This window comes from Peromyscus maniculatus, chromosome 7, assembly GCF_049852395.1.
Source record: "Peromyscus maniculatus bairdii isolate BWxNUB_F1_BW_parent chromosome 7, HU_Pman_BW_mat_3.1, whole genome shotgun sequence".
Taxonomy (NCBI): Eukaryota; Metazoa; Chordata; class Mammalia; order Rodentia; family Cricetidae; genus Peromyscus; species Peromyscus maniculatus.
The window spans coordinates 36,228,396-36,243,714 of record NC_134858.1 but is presented as its reverse complement, the minus strand read 5'-3'; the positions used below and the strand labels follow the sequence as shown (position 1 = coordinate 36,243,714).

Genomic DNA, 15,319 nt, shown 5'->3' with positions numbered 1-15,319 from the left:
AAAAAAGAAAGCTTTCATGTTTGTGTAAAGTTTGTGAAAATTCAATTGAGTTATTGTGAGAATCTTGTATTCTATTATTTCCTTTTTATTATTTATTTCTAATAGATATTATTAGCAGATTCTATTTTTTCTATAGACTTAACTGTATTTATTATATTTATTCATAAGTAAAGGTAGTTTATCTTTTTGTTTCCTATATAGTGCCTTTAAATTTTATTTAGCTTTCTGACTGCCCAACCTAAAATTCTAGGATAACAGAACTAAAGTGAAGAGACACAAAACTGTCCTGTTCATTATCTTAAGTGGAAACTCTTTCCTTGTGGATACTGTTTACATTTTAACAAAAAAAGTTTTTGCTTCAATGGAGAAAATATTACAATCAAGGCACAAGATGTTCTTATAACATAAAATCACTTGCATCAGAGATATCTGAACTTGTGGGAATGGGTAGAATCAGTGAACATTCTTGAAGCAGAGGTAAAACATATGTTAACCACTATGAGATGGTTTCTTTTTAGAACTCATTTTTTTTAGGATTGAAAATTATCTGAAAAAAGAAGGCGGTGGTTCAAAGCTCCAGTTGCCCATGATCCTTGTTTTCCTAACAGTCTATGTGATTAGAACGATGGCAAACATGGGAATGATCAATTTGATTCTGTTTAATTCTTGGCTATACACAACTATGGATTAATTCCTCATATCTGTAATCATTTGCTTTACAATGCAACCATATCTTATCAAGTCTCTTCCTGGATGGTTGCTGGAGTGTATAGTATGGGCTTACCTAGAGCCACAGCTCATACTGTCTTTTTGCTAAGAATGCTTTTCTGTAAGGCTGATATAATAAACCATTTCTTCTGTGATCTTTTTCCATTACTGGAGCTCTCTTGCTACACTACTTTTATCAGTGATTTATTAGTGCTACCTAGTGCATTTAATAGCATTGTCCCACATGTGACCACTGTTCACTCTTATATCTTCATCATTGTCAGCATTCTCCACAGTCATTTTACCGAGGGAGGACTGATCCAAAGCCTTCAGCACCTGCAGGTGCCACATTTTGCCTCTCGCTGGTTTTTTTTTTTCATGTATCTGCAGCCATCTCCCATCATCTCCATAGACCAAGGGAAAGTGTCATCTGTGTTTTATAGCATCTGTGTACCCATGATGAAGACTATGATTGATAGCCTGAGAAAGCTGTCCTGAAGAAGTTGCTGGAAGAGAAATTTCTTCTGAACATAGTAATATTTTTTTCTGGAGTACCGAAAAGGACTATAAGCATGAGTGTCACCAGTCAAGAAGTTATTGCCAGTATATTATTATTTGAAAGACATAAAATAAAGGCAGGCAGATGAGTATTTTTAGCTTCAACCTGAAAATCGCTCTTATCTGGGATGCCCCAGAGTCCATTCACCCATCTTAAAAATTCTTCAGCATGTCCTTTTAGGTGGTCATATTCATATTATTTATCTGGCCTTTAAATTTGTTTTTTGGTCAATTATGCTTATCAATGAGTAAATCATTTAAGTACTTTGATACAGTTTTTGATACTTTATGTAGCTGCTCTTTATTAATTTTATTAAGAAGCAAACCTCCATGTATTAATCTGAGGTGACTAAAATAAGCATTTAGAACATACAAATTACATCCCATTCTTCCTAAGTATGTACAACTATATTAGGCAATATGGAAACACAGGATGAGCTCTAAAATCATTCTCAATCACTAGAAGTTAAAAACATTTTGAATGGTAATGAAAAGAATAAACAGGTCTGAAAGCAATGCATTGCTTGTATTTGCTGGAGATATATAATTTTTCTTTCTTCAATTTATTTCCTGACAAGTCTAAACATTTTACCAAGCAGAGAGCATACCAAATGTCTTTTATTTTACTTTCCCAATTAACTTGTTTTTCAAAAACACAAACTAATTAATTATTTTGTATCCCTGCCACAGTTTCCCCTCCCTCCTCTCCACCCAGTCCCTACACCCCCATGACCCCTCCATTCCCTACCACCCCCCAATCCACTCCTGTGTTTCTGTTTAGAAAGGGCAGGTGTCCCATAAGTATCAACTAAACATGGCACATCAAGTTGTAGTAAGACTAAACACCTTCCCATGTATTAAGTCTGGACAAAGCGACCCATTATAAGGAGTAGGGTTCTAAAAACTAGTAAAAGATACCGAGACAGCCCCTGTTCCCACTGATAGGAGTTCAACAAGAGGACCAAGCTACATAGCTGTAACATATATGCAGAGTGCCTAGTTCAGTCCCACACAGACTCCCTGGATGTTGGTTCCGACTCTGTGAGCCTGTTAGCTCAGGTTAGCTGATTTTGTGAGTTTTCTTGTGGTGTCCTTGAGTCCTTTGCATCCAACAATCCTTTCTCCCCTCTTCTGTATGAGTCCCTGAACTGGCCTAACGTTTGGCTGCAGGGCTGTATCTGTTTCCATCAGTTGTTGGGTGAAACCCCTTTGATGACAATTAGGCTAGGCACCATTCTGATCACAGGAGATGGCCAGTTCAGGCTACGCATCCACTATTGCTGGGAGTCTTAGCTGCAGTCATTCTTGTAGATTCCTGGGAGATTCTCTTGTACCAGGTTTTCACCTGACCCCAAATGCCATTCCTCCTCCAGTCATCTCTTTCAGTACTCCCCATCATTCCCTGCACCCTGATCTCTCATGTTCCCATCCCCACCTGCCCTCAGAACTTCTTAATGTTGTTCTTGAAAACAGGGAGGGGTGAACCCATATTCCTCCTTTTAGGATCTGATCGGTTTCTTTAGTAAGACGCAGTAGCTCTTGATGGCACCTGCCTTACCTGGAACCCTAGTCCACAAGTCTTCTTCTGGTTTTCCCTCATTAGTCTTATTTGCCACTTCGTGTGCATTGGTTAAAATATCTAAATTTTTGTAACTTGGGTGGGAAGAAAATGGATTTTATTAAATTCTTGGGTAAAATCTTCCAAGTAAGCTGATTTTTCGGCTCCCTCATGCTATCATTTGTCAATGAGTTACCAAGAACAAAAAGTTTCAGTTGCTTTCCTTGATATTTAATTTTTTTTCCTTTTGAAGACAATATTTTTAGAAAATCCCTTTAGTGTATATCTTTGAAGTTTCAGGAATAGTTTAGTGTTTCTTACAGACTTTATGAAACCTATATTTTAAAAAAATCCTGCCACTGGACTACATTACACACTGAAGAACCACTGGGAAATATATGTTAATTCTGGTTGTTGATTTCCCTGGAGATGAAACTTGAGGGATGAGACTCTAGAGGGAGATAACTCCCACTATTCTTTTCATAACCAATCTCTTGTTGTCTGTGCCCAGTATATAAAATGTTTATACCAACCAATCTTAGTAGAACAACAAATGACTTTGAAATCCAGCTTTGAGGAATAGTGGCTCAATAGATACTTCTGTGTAATCTGCCCCTCACATACTCAAATCCATTTTTCCTTCTCATGCAAAGGAGAAGAAAAGCTTCCAACATTGAGCTGTCTGGGAAGGAGGAGAGGTATGCCCAGATACAAGTCCTTAGCTCCTAAATATCTTAAACTCCCCTACTCTGTTCTATGTTCTTTTGTTATTACACAGGTTTGAGTTTTATCTCTCAAGACCCATTTTCATTCCAAGATCCTCACTTCCTTTTTAAAATAAGTTTGATAATATTGTTTTATTAATGCTTGTTTTAATTTAAAATTATTTCAGGAATTTCACAGATGAATACTCTTTATTTCGTTTTCCAAACATTCCCTCTCTCTCCTTAGTTTTTCCTGTTCTCTCTCCCAACAGCTTTCAGATGACTGACTTCTTTAATTGCTGTTATATATACATACATGTATGCTATGTATCATATATATATATATATATATATATATATATATATATATATATGTATGCATATATACAAACAACATGGTGAGTCTATTCAGTGTTACTCATGTGTGTATGTGTTTAGGACTAACCAGTTAGGGTTGGATAGCTGTCATGAACTGAATGTGAATGGCAAAGATAGGGTCATATACTTGAATATTTGGATCCCTGTTGGTGGACCGTTTAGGAAGGATTATGAGCCATGATCTTTCTGAAAGAGATATGGTCTAGTTGGAGGAGATGTGTCACTGGGAATGCACTTTAGGTTTCACAAGCCAATGTCTGGCCTAGTCTCACTCTCCCTGCCCTTGCCTGTGTAATAGGATGTAGCTCTCTGCTACTGCCCAAGGGGCCTGCCTGCCTGCCTGATGTCACATTACTGACCATGATGAGGAAAGATTAAACCTCTGGAACTCTAACAAAACTCCACAGATAAATCCTTGCTTCTTTAAGCTTTTTGGCCACGAGATTTCTTCACAGCAATAGAACAGAAAATTGCTGTAACTCTTTATCTGTGTGTGTGGTCATGTGAGATTTCCCCCACTCCCTTGTTGTCATGACAACTGGAACCAATTAAGTTCCAGACCTTTTCATTTCACCAGCTTCCATAAACATTCTCCCATTCCCTATAATATAAAATCATGACAACCACTTCTGTGTACACTAATTTTAACTCAGGCGGTTTGATTGTTTTACAGTCATTTGGAAGCTGTTTATTTACTTAGCTTGTTGAATAATTTTTAATTCATAAATTTAAGGCATGGTGTTAATTACTACAAATGTAATTTAATATGAAAGAAAGTGTGGTTTATGGCTTATAATAACAAATATATAGTTAAGTAATTTCTGGCTCTAAATCCAATAAGCATAAAAAATAAGCACAAAATGTGCCTGGTCCAGTGCATATACATTATGGCTTCAAATTTAGTATTTTTATGGGATGCCCAAGTGTGTAAATGAATGGGTCTCTGATTCTTGTTCCTTCTCCTGGGCTCTTTTCCTTCTGTTGGTTTGTCCTGTCCTACTTTGATGTTACAGCTTTTGTTTTATCTTACTATATATTATTTATTTTGTTACATATTTTTAAAAAAATAATGAATAAATGTCAACCTAGCAAACAGGGTAAAAGTTAACAATGGAACCGTCACTTATTCCTGCTGGGAGAGGGAAAATCAGCTTTCTCCAATAGAGTGACATGGAGTATATCAACCCCTCCAGGACAGGCCTCATGTTCAAGAGTAGTTGACCAACATATATTGGACTCCAGAGATTTTGTGTGTGTGTGTGTGCTTTTATTTGGTTACAGATTGGTGGTTTTATTGAGGAGGTACATGATTTTATTTTGTTTTCTTGGTTTGGGGAGGTTTGTCATTATATTGGTTTGTTGTTGTTATTGTTCTTTATTGAGGAAAAAACAAATTAGTGTGGGTAGGGAGTGGGAAAGGACTTGGGCGGTGTGGAAGAATGTGATCAAATATATTTAAATTTTAAAATTCTTTTGGATAATAAAAATATATTTGTTTGAGTTTTAAGATGGTGCTCATTTGCAAGGCTTATATTGCTTTATTGTATTGGTTTTTATTTTTTTAATTGTTGAAAACTATTGAATAAAACACAAATCTTACCTTTAACAACAACAAATTATGTTAAATAGAATAAGGAGATGAGAGTAAAGCTTAAAGGAAGATTACAACCTATTCTGTGTGCACACTCAATGTACTTTTCTGTATCAATCATGCAATGTGATATTTAGGCCAAAAAGAATGAATGTTTTATTTGTATGATTCTCTAACATACTTTTGTTGATACCATCACTGAGTGGTGGACTAGCATCATAGTGGCTGTGGTCCTTCCGGATCTTTGTAAATTATTTATTCCTGTGTCTTGTTTGCCGACTAGACTGTAGAATTCTTAAGAACAGATTATCTCTATTCGTTATCTCCTTATCCTGAAGGCCACAGGAAACCATATACTTAACACATTTAAATTTGTTTTAATATTAGTCCATGTTAATTCGTAATAATAACTACTTGAATCATTATCAGCACATAAGTATTCATTACTATTTATAATAAATGTCAAATAATTTCTTATTTGGTATCTTCCAAATTATTTATATAATGCTGTTTCAAGACAGAATTGAACATGCAGAACTAAAATATAACACATTAAGAACTTGCACATTAAAATTAGATATTGCTTGAGTTCATATTACTGTGAGATGCTGTTCTCTATTTTTACCTGTAATTTATAATTATCTCATGTAACAAATGATCTGTTAAAGCTGGTTACATTATCTATTTCATTCATATTTTCTATTAGTAACTAGTAAATAGTGAATGATACAAAAATTGTGGATGTAAACTTCATAGCTCTGAATCTTCACTGTTTCTTTTCCCTACAAGTGAAATTGCACTGATTGAAAACTAATCATGAATCTGGAAGACACTTTACTGTGAAAAATAAACTAAGACATAACAGGAAAAAGACTGCATGGACCGACTTATATTAATTATTTGTAGTGGTGAAACTCAGTGAGTTGGAGAATACAATGATGATTGTGAGAACTTGGGTGGAGAACATAGATAATACACATGTTTAATGAGTTCATAGTCTCAGGTATTTCACATGAAGCAGTTCTTCTGAATATCTTCATAAAGATAATCAGTGTAGTAGTATTTTGAAAGTTTAAAATATAACACTGTATAATTCAAACTATTTGGTGGTAGATGTTATACCAATTATTCGTATCAAAATACAAAGATAGACACAAATTTCTACAAAGAAACTTGGGGAGGTGATATATACATCAGTTATATTGTTGGTGGTGCTGGTAAGATGAACATTTAGAAAGAATAAACTAATGAAATATATGTGCATCTTTGCATCTCAATTTACTGGTTAAAAACCAATTCTTTGTCAAAAAAGCCTGGTTTTGTAATTTTGCTTATGATTCATTCATATTTAATAGGCATCTGACATAGGGAGCCCATGACAACTGATACAAAGCAGGTACTGGGTAACTCTGTGACAAGGACAAAGACATACAAACACTCAGGAGATACAAGTGGAGCTCAACAGAAGGCAATGGTATTAAGAGAGATTGCTAGAACTGGGCTACAGGAAAAGTTAGTAAATGAAATTGGTCCAAGCCCACATGCATATTTCATTCGTAAACAGATAATGAGGATTCTGCGACAGAGACCAATATTTCCTGGGGAAGCTTTGCAAAGCATGAGAAATACAGCAAAGCCAGCCAATGAATGGACTCAAAGATGTAGAAGAATGTGAGCCTTGCTGTGTTCTTTTTGGTGAAATAGAATGCCACAGGAAGGCAATATATAGCAATCAGATCTGTATTTATCTTGTTATAAGTTTCTACACTTGATCTTAGCCAAAAGGCCGAGAAGTGATTTGTTATAAGTTTCTTAAGTTTGAGAAGTTCAAGACCAAAAGCCCACATCAAGGGAAGACCGTTTTGGTACATCATGAAATGGCAGAAGGCTGAAGAACAAAAGGAGTATCAATGGAACATATAAAGAAATATATAAACAATATCAGCCCCATGTTATAATCCCACACCTGTGGCAACTAACCCACCCACATAACAGCATTCATCAATTTGCCACATGATCTATGCTCCCTATAATGATTCAGCTTTTTCAGCGTGCTGTATTGGGGTTTAGGTTTTCAACACTCCCAGTTTGGAAGACACATTCTTTCCTGGTATATGGTTCTCAGCTTTTATGGTAGAGGTGTACTTAAGAGAAGCATTAACATAGAAATGGGATCTTCTTTCAATATGTGTAGTTTGGAAAATAAGAGTTCTGGTGTTACCATACAAGCAACATCTTCAAATTAACATGAGTTAAGAGTATCAACATGTAGTTAATATGAAGTTCTTCCTCATGGTATAGAACTGACCCCGATTGGAGACAGCTGTCCTTTGTGGGTGCGTGGTCAACCACAACTGCTGAGTCCAAGGGTCAAACAAAGAACTCCAAGATTTCTCCTGGGTTTGTGGTGATTTTCCTAAAATTTCTTCGACTATCTCATGATTTATGTTATCTAACATTGACTTGATATACTGGTAATTACATTTACTAGATCTCTTTAACCAATTCTGAATTTTCTAGATGTTCACTTATCTTTATGTACTAGTAGATGTTTTATTTTCTTGATTTCTAATTTTCCTTTTAAGTACATTCTTTTAGCATCTGATTTCCCCAGCTAAATATCTAGAATTAAATGAAGAGATAGACAATTCTCTTTTTGATTATTTTATTGTAAAATCCTCAATTCCTTCACCACTAACTGTAATTATGGTTCTTTTGTGGATATTGTATCTCCTTTACCACATATAAAACTTCTCTACCAAAAGAAAGATGCCATAAATAAGACATGAGAAATACACGAGACAGTTAATAGAGGGTGCCAGAATGGCTTGTATGTGCTAGGAAACTGGTCCTAGTAAACATAATTCTTATGACAAAGTCACAAGTATGTAAACATCTGTGTGATTATTTCTTTGCATATCTCTTGATTTCAGGACTGCAATGTCTCTGACTGCTTAGATAAAAAAGAGGATGACAGAGGATTGAAGATACCTGAAAATATTTGAATTTTGTTTTAAATTTCATTGAGTGATAGGAGAATGGATACTTAAATTTTTCTTCTATATAAAAATTTCTTACATAGAATTTCCAGAAGAGAATGGAAGAAGTGAATCAAACCACAGTGACTGAGTTCATCATCGCTGGATTAACTGAGAACCCAGAGCTCCAGTTGCCCCTATTCCTCATCTTCCTAGGAGTCTATTTGTTTACAGTTGTGGGAAACCTGGGCATGATCATCTTGATTCTGTTTAGTTCTCAGCTGCACACACCCATGTATTATTTACTCAGCAGTCTGTCCTTTATTGACTGCTGTCAGTCCACTGTCATTACTCCCAAAATGCTGGTGAACTTTGTGACTGAGAAGAATGTCATCCCCTACCCAGAATGCATAGCTCAGTTCTATTTCTTCTGTGCTTTTGCTGTTGCAGAATGTCACATGTTGGCTGCAATGGCATATGACCGCTATGTGGCTATCTCTAACCCTTTACTTTACAATGTAACCATGTCCAATCAAGTCTGTTTGTGGATGGTAGCTGGGGTATATGGTATGGGGTTTCTAAGTGCCACAGCTCACACTGTCTTCCTGCTGAGGGTGCTTTTCTGTAAGGCTAGTACAATAAACCATTACTTCTGTGATCTTTTCCCATTACTGGAGCTCTCTTGCTCTAGTACTTTTATCAATGAAATACTAGCACTGTCCTTCAGTGCATTTAACATTATTGTGCCAGTTATGACCATCCTTAGCTCTTACATCTTCATCATTGTCAGCATCCTCCACATTCAATCCACCGGGGGAAGATCCAAGGCCTTCAGCACCTGCAGCTCTCACATCTTGGCTGTTGTTGTCTTCTATGGGTCATTAGCATTTATTTACCTTCAGCCATCATCGGTCAACTCCCTGGTCCAAGAAAAACTGTCATCTGTGTTTTATACCATTGTTGTGCCTATGTTGAATCCCATGATCTACAGCCTGAGAAACAAAGATGTCAGAGTCGCCCTAAATTCATTACTAGAAAACATAAGTTTCTTCTCAACAAAGAACAGTTTTCCTTAGCAATGGAGTATACTTTCTGCAATCTGGGGGAGAAATTAGTCTACAAGACGCAATTATGAACACTAGATATGAGACTATTGTTAATACATGATTATTTGGATGAAAAATACAAAAGAGATGTGGATTCCCAACTTCGCATACATGGAGAACTGTGACTCTGGTAAAACCAGAATTCCTTCACAGATTGCATCCTATATAACTTCCCTAAAATTCTTCAAGGCACTTTTTATGGTTGGTTATATTTGTTTAATTAACTCATGTCTGTTTAAGCTAGCTTCACTTACATTAATTTGGAAATAAATGTATTCAATATTGTATGGTTGTCTCAATGTTTTATAAGTGGCCTTCTTGATTGGAATAAACAATTTGTAACTCTGAGAGTTGACAAATACATAGAACTATATTAGTGTATAGGGAAGCAAAGGACAGATCCTGTCAGATTTCTACACACAAGTTGATTACACTATCTTAAAGTAGAGTTGCAATGATAAAAAGGAACAGATGCTCTATGCATATTCATTGTTATCTGTGCAACATTCTTTATACTGCTGTTTGACTTCTCCTCTATTCCCTACAATTCTATACTCATAATTCTTCTACATGTAGAGTTATGATGTTTTTCTTGCCTGCCTTTCTGCACTTCAGACTTGGAAGTTATATTCATTCACTGCAGCATATATTTGTATCATTATTCACATGGGAAAAAGATATACTGGGAAATTTATTTTCTCACCATTGATAAGTGTCATTCAGGAAATCATAATTAATTGGGAAGGAAAAAAATGGGACAGGAAAGTAGATCACTTTTAATATAAAAGTGTTTGCTATTGTTTTATCCTATTAATTGTTAGTTGTTAATGGGCAGGAAAAAAGCCAAACAAGGAGATTAGATTCAGAGTTTTTGTTTAAAAAAAGAAAAAGAAAAAAGAGAATATAGATAAGAGGTATATCATTGAATCTACTGAGAAAAATGATAAAGAAATAATAGGATAAATGGGTAGATCATTGAATCTACTCTAAAAAGAAATAGGGGAAGATATAAAAATGACAAAAGATGGATTATTGAATCTATTATGAAAAGAAAAAAGATAGAATATGGATATGATAAGATAAAAAGGTCAAGTATTGAATCTACTTTTAAAAAGGAACTACTTGTTTTAAATAGGATAAGTAATAAAATTTTTTTGTCTGAGTTTATCAAATGTTACTGGACTCGACATTGTTAATATATATAATGGAGTTTTTTTTATCTGAATCTGTCAAATGTTAATGGACTAGACATTGTTAATGTAATTCTTCACTGTATATATTGTATATACTTATTGGAAATAGTTTTTCTTTTATTAGTTATAAGCTTTTAAAGTTTTAGACAAAAAGGGGAAATGTAGTGATATTGTGTACCCTAATAAACTTATCTGGGGTCAGAGAACAGAACAGCCACTAGTTATAGAGGCCAGAAAATGATGGCACACATGCCTTTAATCCTAGCATTCCTATGGCAGAGATCTATCTGGATCTCTGTGAGTTTAAAGCCACACTGGAAACAGCCAGGCATGGTGACTCACGCCTTTAATCCCAGGAAGTAATGGCAGAAAGCAGAAAGGTATGTAAGGTGTGAAGACCAGGAACTAGAGCTTGTTAAGCTTTTAGGTTTTTGAGCAGCACAGTTCAGCTGAGAGTCATCCAGTCTGAGGAAACAGGATCAGCTGAGGAATTGGCAAGGTGAGGTGGCTGTGGTTTGTTCTGCTTCTCTGATCATTCAGTGTTCACCCCAATACCTGGCCTTGGGTTGTTTTTATTAATAAGAACTTTTAAGATTCCTACTGCATTTTATAATTAGTCAATGACAATATCTTTCACAGGTCTTATGAATTTTCTGTTACAGAGTCCTCACCCTTCAAAGTTTGGTAGATTATACTTTCCAAATATGGAAAAGTACCATTGAATTACAAAAATTAAAGATCCATCTCTAACATAAATTCACACTTAGTAAATAATATAACATGTAGCTATATAAATTAATTCTTTCCTAAAGTCTATGGCCCAAGAATTTGGCCAGGTTTCCAGGCTTGATTTCCATTCAACTTAGTGAAACCTAAGTTCAACTAGACAGCTGTGGGTAACCACCAACATACAAATTGCACCTGCAAGGCCATCTTGGTATGCTGGCCATTATGTTTCATGGCTGTTGCAGTTGGGTAGGACTGTTTAATTTCTTCCCTCCCTTGGAATATTGCAGAGTATATTATGACACCATGGAAGTTCAACTATAGGAAGGAGGCATTGAGGCTTGATGCAGCTCAGATCATCTGAGTCTGTGTCCTAAATGTGTAGTGACTTCAGCAATAGGGTTTATTCCTCAAACTCTGGGGATTCTGAGGAGGGCACATCAAGAGCTATATTGTAACATTGTCAGTCTACATTATATTAGGAGTTTCTTGGATTACCCTGACCAAACCATTTAAAAGAGTCTTGTGCCAACGATTGGGAGTTTTGTTAGTCTCTGGTTCTTGTGGGGAGCATTGTCAGGACAAGTGGTTTAATTTATACACAGACACACAGATGCACACATGCATGGACATGTATTATATAGCCTTACAGTATATATAGATTTTTCTTTATCATCATTTTGTTTTACAATCTTATATGAGTAAGCAAAAATACATTTTTAAAGCCAGCCAGCCAGATAAGACAAGATCCTTGAGTCTAATCTCCTTTGTTCAGCTTTTTTTCTTGACCATTACCAACAACAACTTGTAACCAACCCCCCTAAATGATGACAAATATCCATAACCCACTGAACAACCAAGAACCACTCATCGCACCTCTTTGGAATATGGGCATCATGTTCTTAAAACTACTTTCTGCTCTCTAGAGGCAATGGCATCCTAGGGGATCCTGAGAAAATTGGGATAATTGTCAAGTCCTGGGAGAGCTTGCTGTATGATTTGTTCTCCAGTCTCTGTGCAATGGGCTTATGTCAAGTGCTGGCTAGAGCAGTCCCCGAGACTAGGCCACCTCAGCTAGCCACCTTAAAATTGTCCTGAGCAGTTTGTAGTCCAAAACCAAACTTGGGTGGTGTTTGTCAGCTTAATGTTGTTACCACAATCCAGGTGGAATCATTGTTGTGGGATCCATTCTCCTTTTGAGGACTTCAAATGTCGCCATTAGGAATGGTAATGGTTCATTACAGAAAACTTACATGTTTTAAATGTCATATGCAGCAGATCTTGAAGAGGTTAAAGGACCACAATTTGTTAAGAACTTCCAGAGTACAAAAACTTACTTTTTAGTTACTTGATAGAGAATCAAACCTGAAATAATGTACAGGAAGCTAGATGAAGCCCTTTTCTAGAATTAGTTAGTACTCTATATGACCATTAATAGCATGCCAGAAAGTATAAAATATATATTATAAATTTTATGTATTTATATAAATTGTTAAAGTATATGTATATCCTAAGAAAAGTTTTAAAGAGTCGAAATAAAATCTAATTATGAGATTAGTGGCAATAGAATGTCTCCTAATTTTGGTTTTTCTTCTGTTCTTCTGGCCCTCCTTTCTCATTAGCATTAAAAAAATTTAAAGTTAATGAATCATTGTGCAATCTATCTCTGGGAGGTCTTTATTACCCCTTTTTATTTGTTAAGCTTATCTTTTAGAGTGCAATTAACTCTTTCTATAATGCTTGCTCTGTAGGATTGTGTAATATACAAGTAATATGCTTTATGCTGTAATATGTAAAAAACTGTTTCATTTTACTAGAGTCATATGCTAGATCATTGTCAGTCTTAATTTGTATAGATATCTCCTGATGGCCATAACTTCTAATAAATGTTTCATTACCGAATCAGTCTTTTCAGAACTGAAAGAAGTTGCCCATTGAAATTCTGAATATGTATCTATCATATAGTGTACATATTTTTCCAAACATTGCAAAATGAAACACATCCATTTGTCAAATTTTATTTCTTTGAGTAACCTTTGGGTTACTTCCTGCAAGTAGTGGGGTTTGGTAATACAAAGAACAAGTAGGACATTTTCTTATAATTTCCTTGACTTTTTGCCAAGTGCTGGAAAATATTTTTTCAAACTTTTGCTATTAACATGATGTTTCTTATGAAATTCTGAGGTGTCTAGCACATTCCCTATCAATAGCTGATCAATTTCAGCATTATCTCTTGCTAGAGGGCTTGGTAGACCCATATGGAATTTGTTATATGTTATCTACAAGGGATGATTTGTATTTCTGATTATTTCTGGTAATTGAATGAATAAAAATTGAATTTGGAATAATCTGGAATAAGTTCAGCAGTTTTAATATACAAAACAACACTTTCTGCATATTTAGAGTCAGTGACTATATTAAGAGATTCCGGAAAAATCTAATAATATCATGAGGATAGAATATAACTCTGACTTTTGAGCAGAATTATAAGGGTTTTGAGCCACTTCACTTAAATTTCCTGATTTAGAACATAACTTTCATGATTTGTTTGCATCAGTATAGACTTGAGTTGTTAATCCATTTGTAGACCATAGCCAGTTATTATCTCCCAGCAACTTTTGAAAATCATTAAGAGTTTGTAATTGATATATATCCTGATTTGCACTTTTGGTGGTTGAATTTTTTTTGTAAACATATCTTATATCCTAGGTAAATAGTAAAATCTCCTCTTTGTATTTTTTCAGAAGCAACTTGTATCCTCCAAAAAGAAGAATTTTCTTTACTTCTTCAAACATTTTCTCTAAGGTATCTGCATTTGAATTAGGTAGTAAGAGGTCTATATGATGATAAATTATAGATTTAGAAAAATTATTATGAATTATTTCCAATGGCTATTGTATAAAACATTGATACAAGGAAGGGCTGTTTAACATTCTTTGGGGAAGTACTTTCCACTAACAGGTTGTGAATTATTATAAGAAGGCACTGAAAAGGCAAATTTTTTCTCTATCCCATTCTTGCAATGGTATAGTAAAAAAAAAATCTTTTAAAACAATGAGAGAGATACCATGATAGAGGGAGATATCATGGGGAGAGAGAGAAACCCAGTGCTAGGGAAGTTGCCAAGAATTCCCAAGGATGACTCCATCTTGGACTGCTAGAAATAGTGGAGAGGGTGCCTGAACTGAACTGGCTTACTTCAGTGATCAGATCGGTGAATACCCTAAGTGTCATCACAGATCATTTCTCCAATGACTGATGGAAGCAAATGCAGAGATCCACAGCCAAACACCAGGCAGAGCTCCAGGAGTCCAGTCAAAGAGAGAGAAGAGGGATTCTATGAACAAATGCATCAGGGTCATGATGAAGGAACCTGTAGAAACAACCAAAGCAAACTAGTGGGAACTCATGAAAGTTGGATCAATGGTATAGGACTGGACTAGGCCCCCTGCATGGTAAGACGATTATGTAGCTTGATCTGCTTGAGGAGGCCCCCTGGAGGCAGGATCAGAATCCATCCCTGGTGCATGAGCAGGGTTTTTGGAGCCCACTACCTATGATGGGACACTATGAGCCAGGGGAAGGTTTTGGATTTGTCTCTACTGGATGTGCCTCCCCATGGGAGGCCTTGCCTTCTTGTAGGGGGGAGTAGGGAGGGCTTTGGGAGGGGGAGACTGGGGGACAGGAGGAGGGAAGAGGGGGATCTTTGATTGGTTTGTAAAATGAATGAAAACATTTTCTTACTATATATATATAAAATAAACCACCCTTTGGTAATAGAGATGGCAAGGGAATTCCAGGCTATAAAAAAGCCCATTG

The 15,319-nt window shown here is 35.7% G+C and overlaps 1 protein-coding gene and 2 pseudogenes across 1 annotated transcript; 2 read left to right on the top strand and 1 right to left on the bottom strand.

Moving 5' to 3' along the window:
• Positions 1-717: 717 nt before the first annotated feature.
• LOC107399312 (olfactory receptor 8G50-like) lies at positions 718-1,206 on the top strand (annotated as a pseudogene).
• Positions 1,207-7,170: 5,964 nt separating this feature from the next.
• Positions 7,171-7,295, bottom strand: LOC121831274 (U2 spliceosomal RNA; annotated as a pseudogene).
• A 1,299-nt stretch (positions 7,296-8,594) lies between these two features.
• On the top strand, positions 8,595-9,551 carry LOC102925951 (olfactory receptor 8G50-like). Its single transcript, XM_006992596.4, has one exon. The coding sequence runs from the start codon at positions 8,595-8,597 to the stop codon at positions 9,549-9,551; it is 957 nt and encodes a 318-aa protein (XP_006992658.3).
• The last annotated feature ends 5,768 nt before the right edge of the window (positions 9,552-15,319 follow it).

Coding starts and splice junctions, on each gene's coding strand:
- LOC102925951 (XM_006992596.4), top strand. CDS start 8,595: ATGGAAGAAGTGAATCAAACCACAGTGACTGAGTTCATCATCGCTGGA.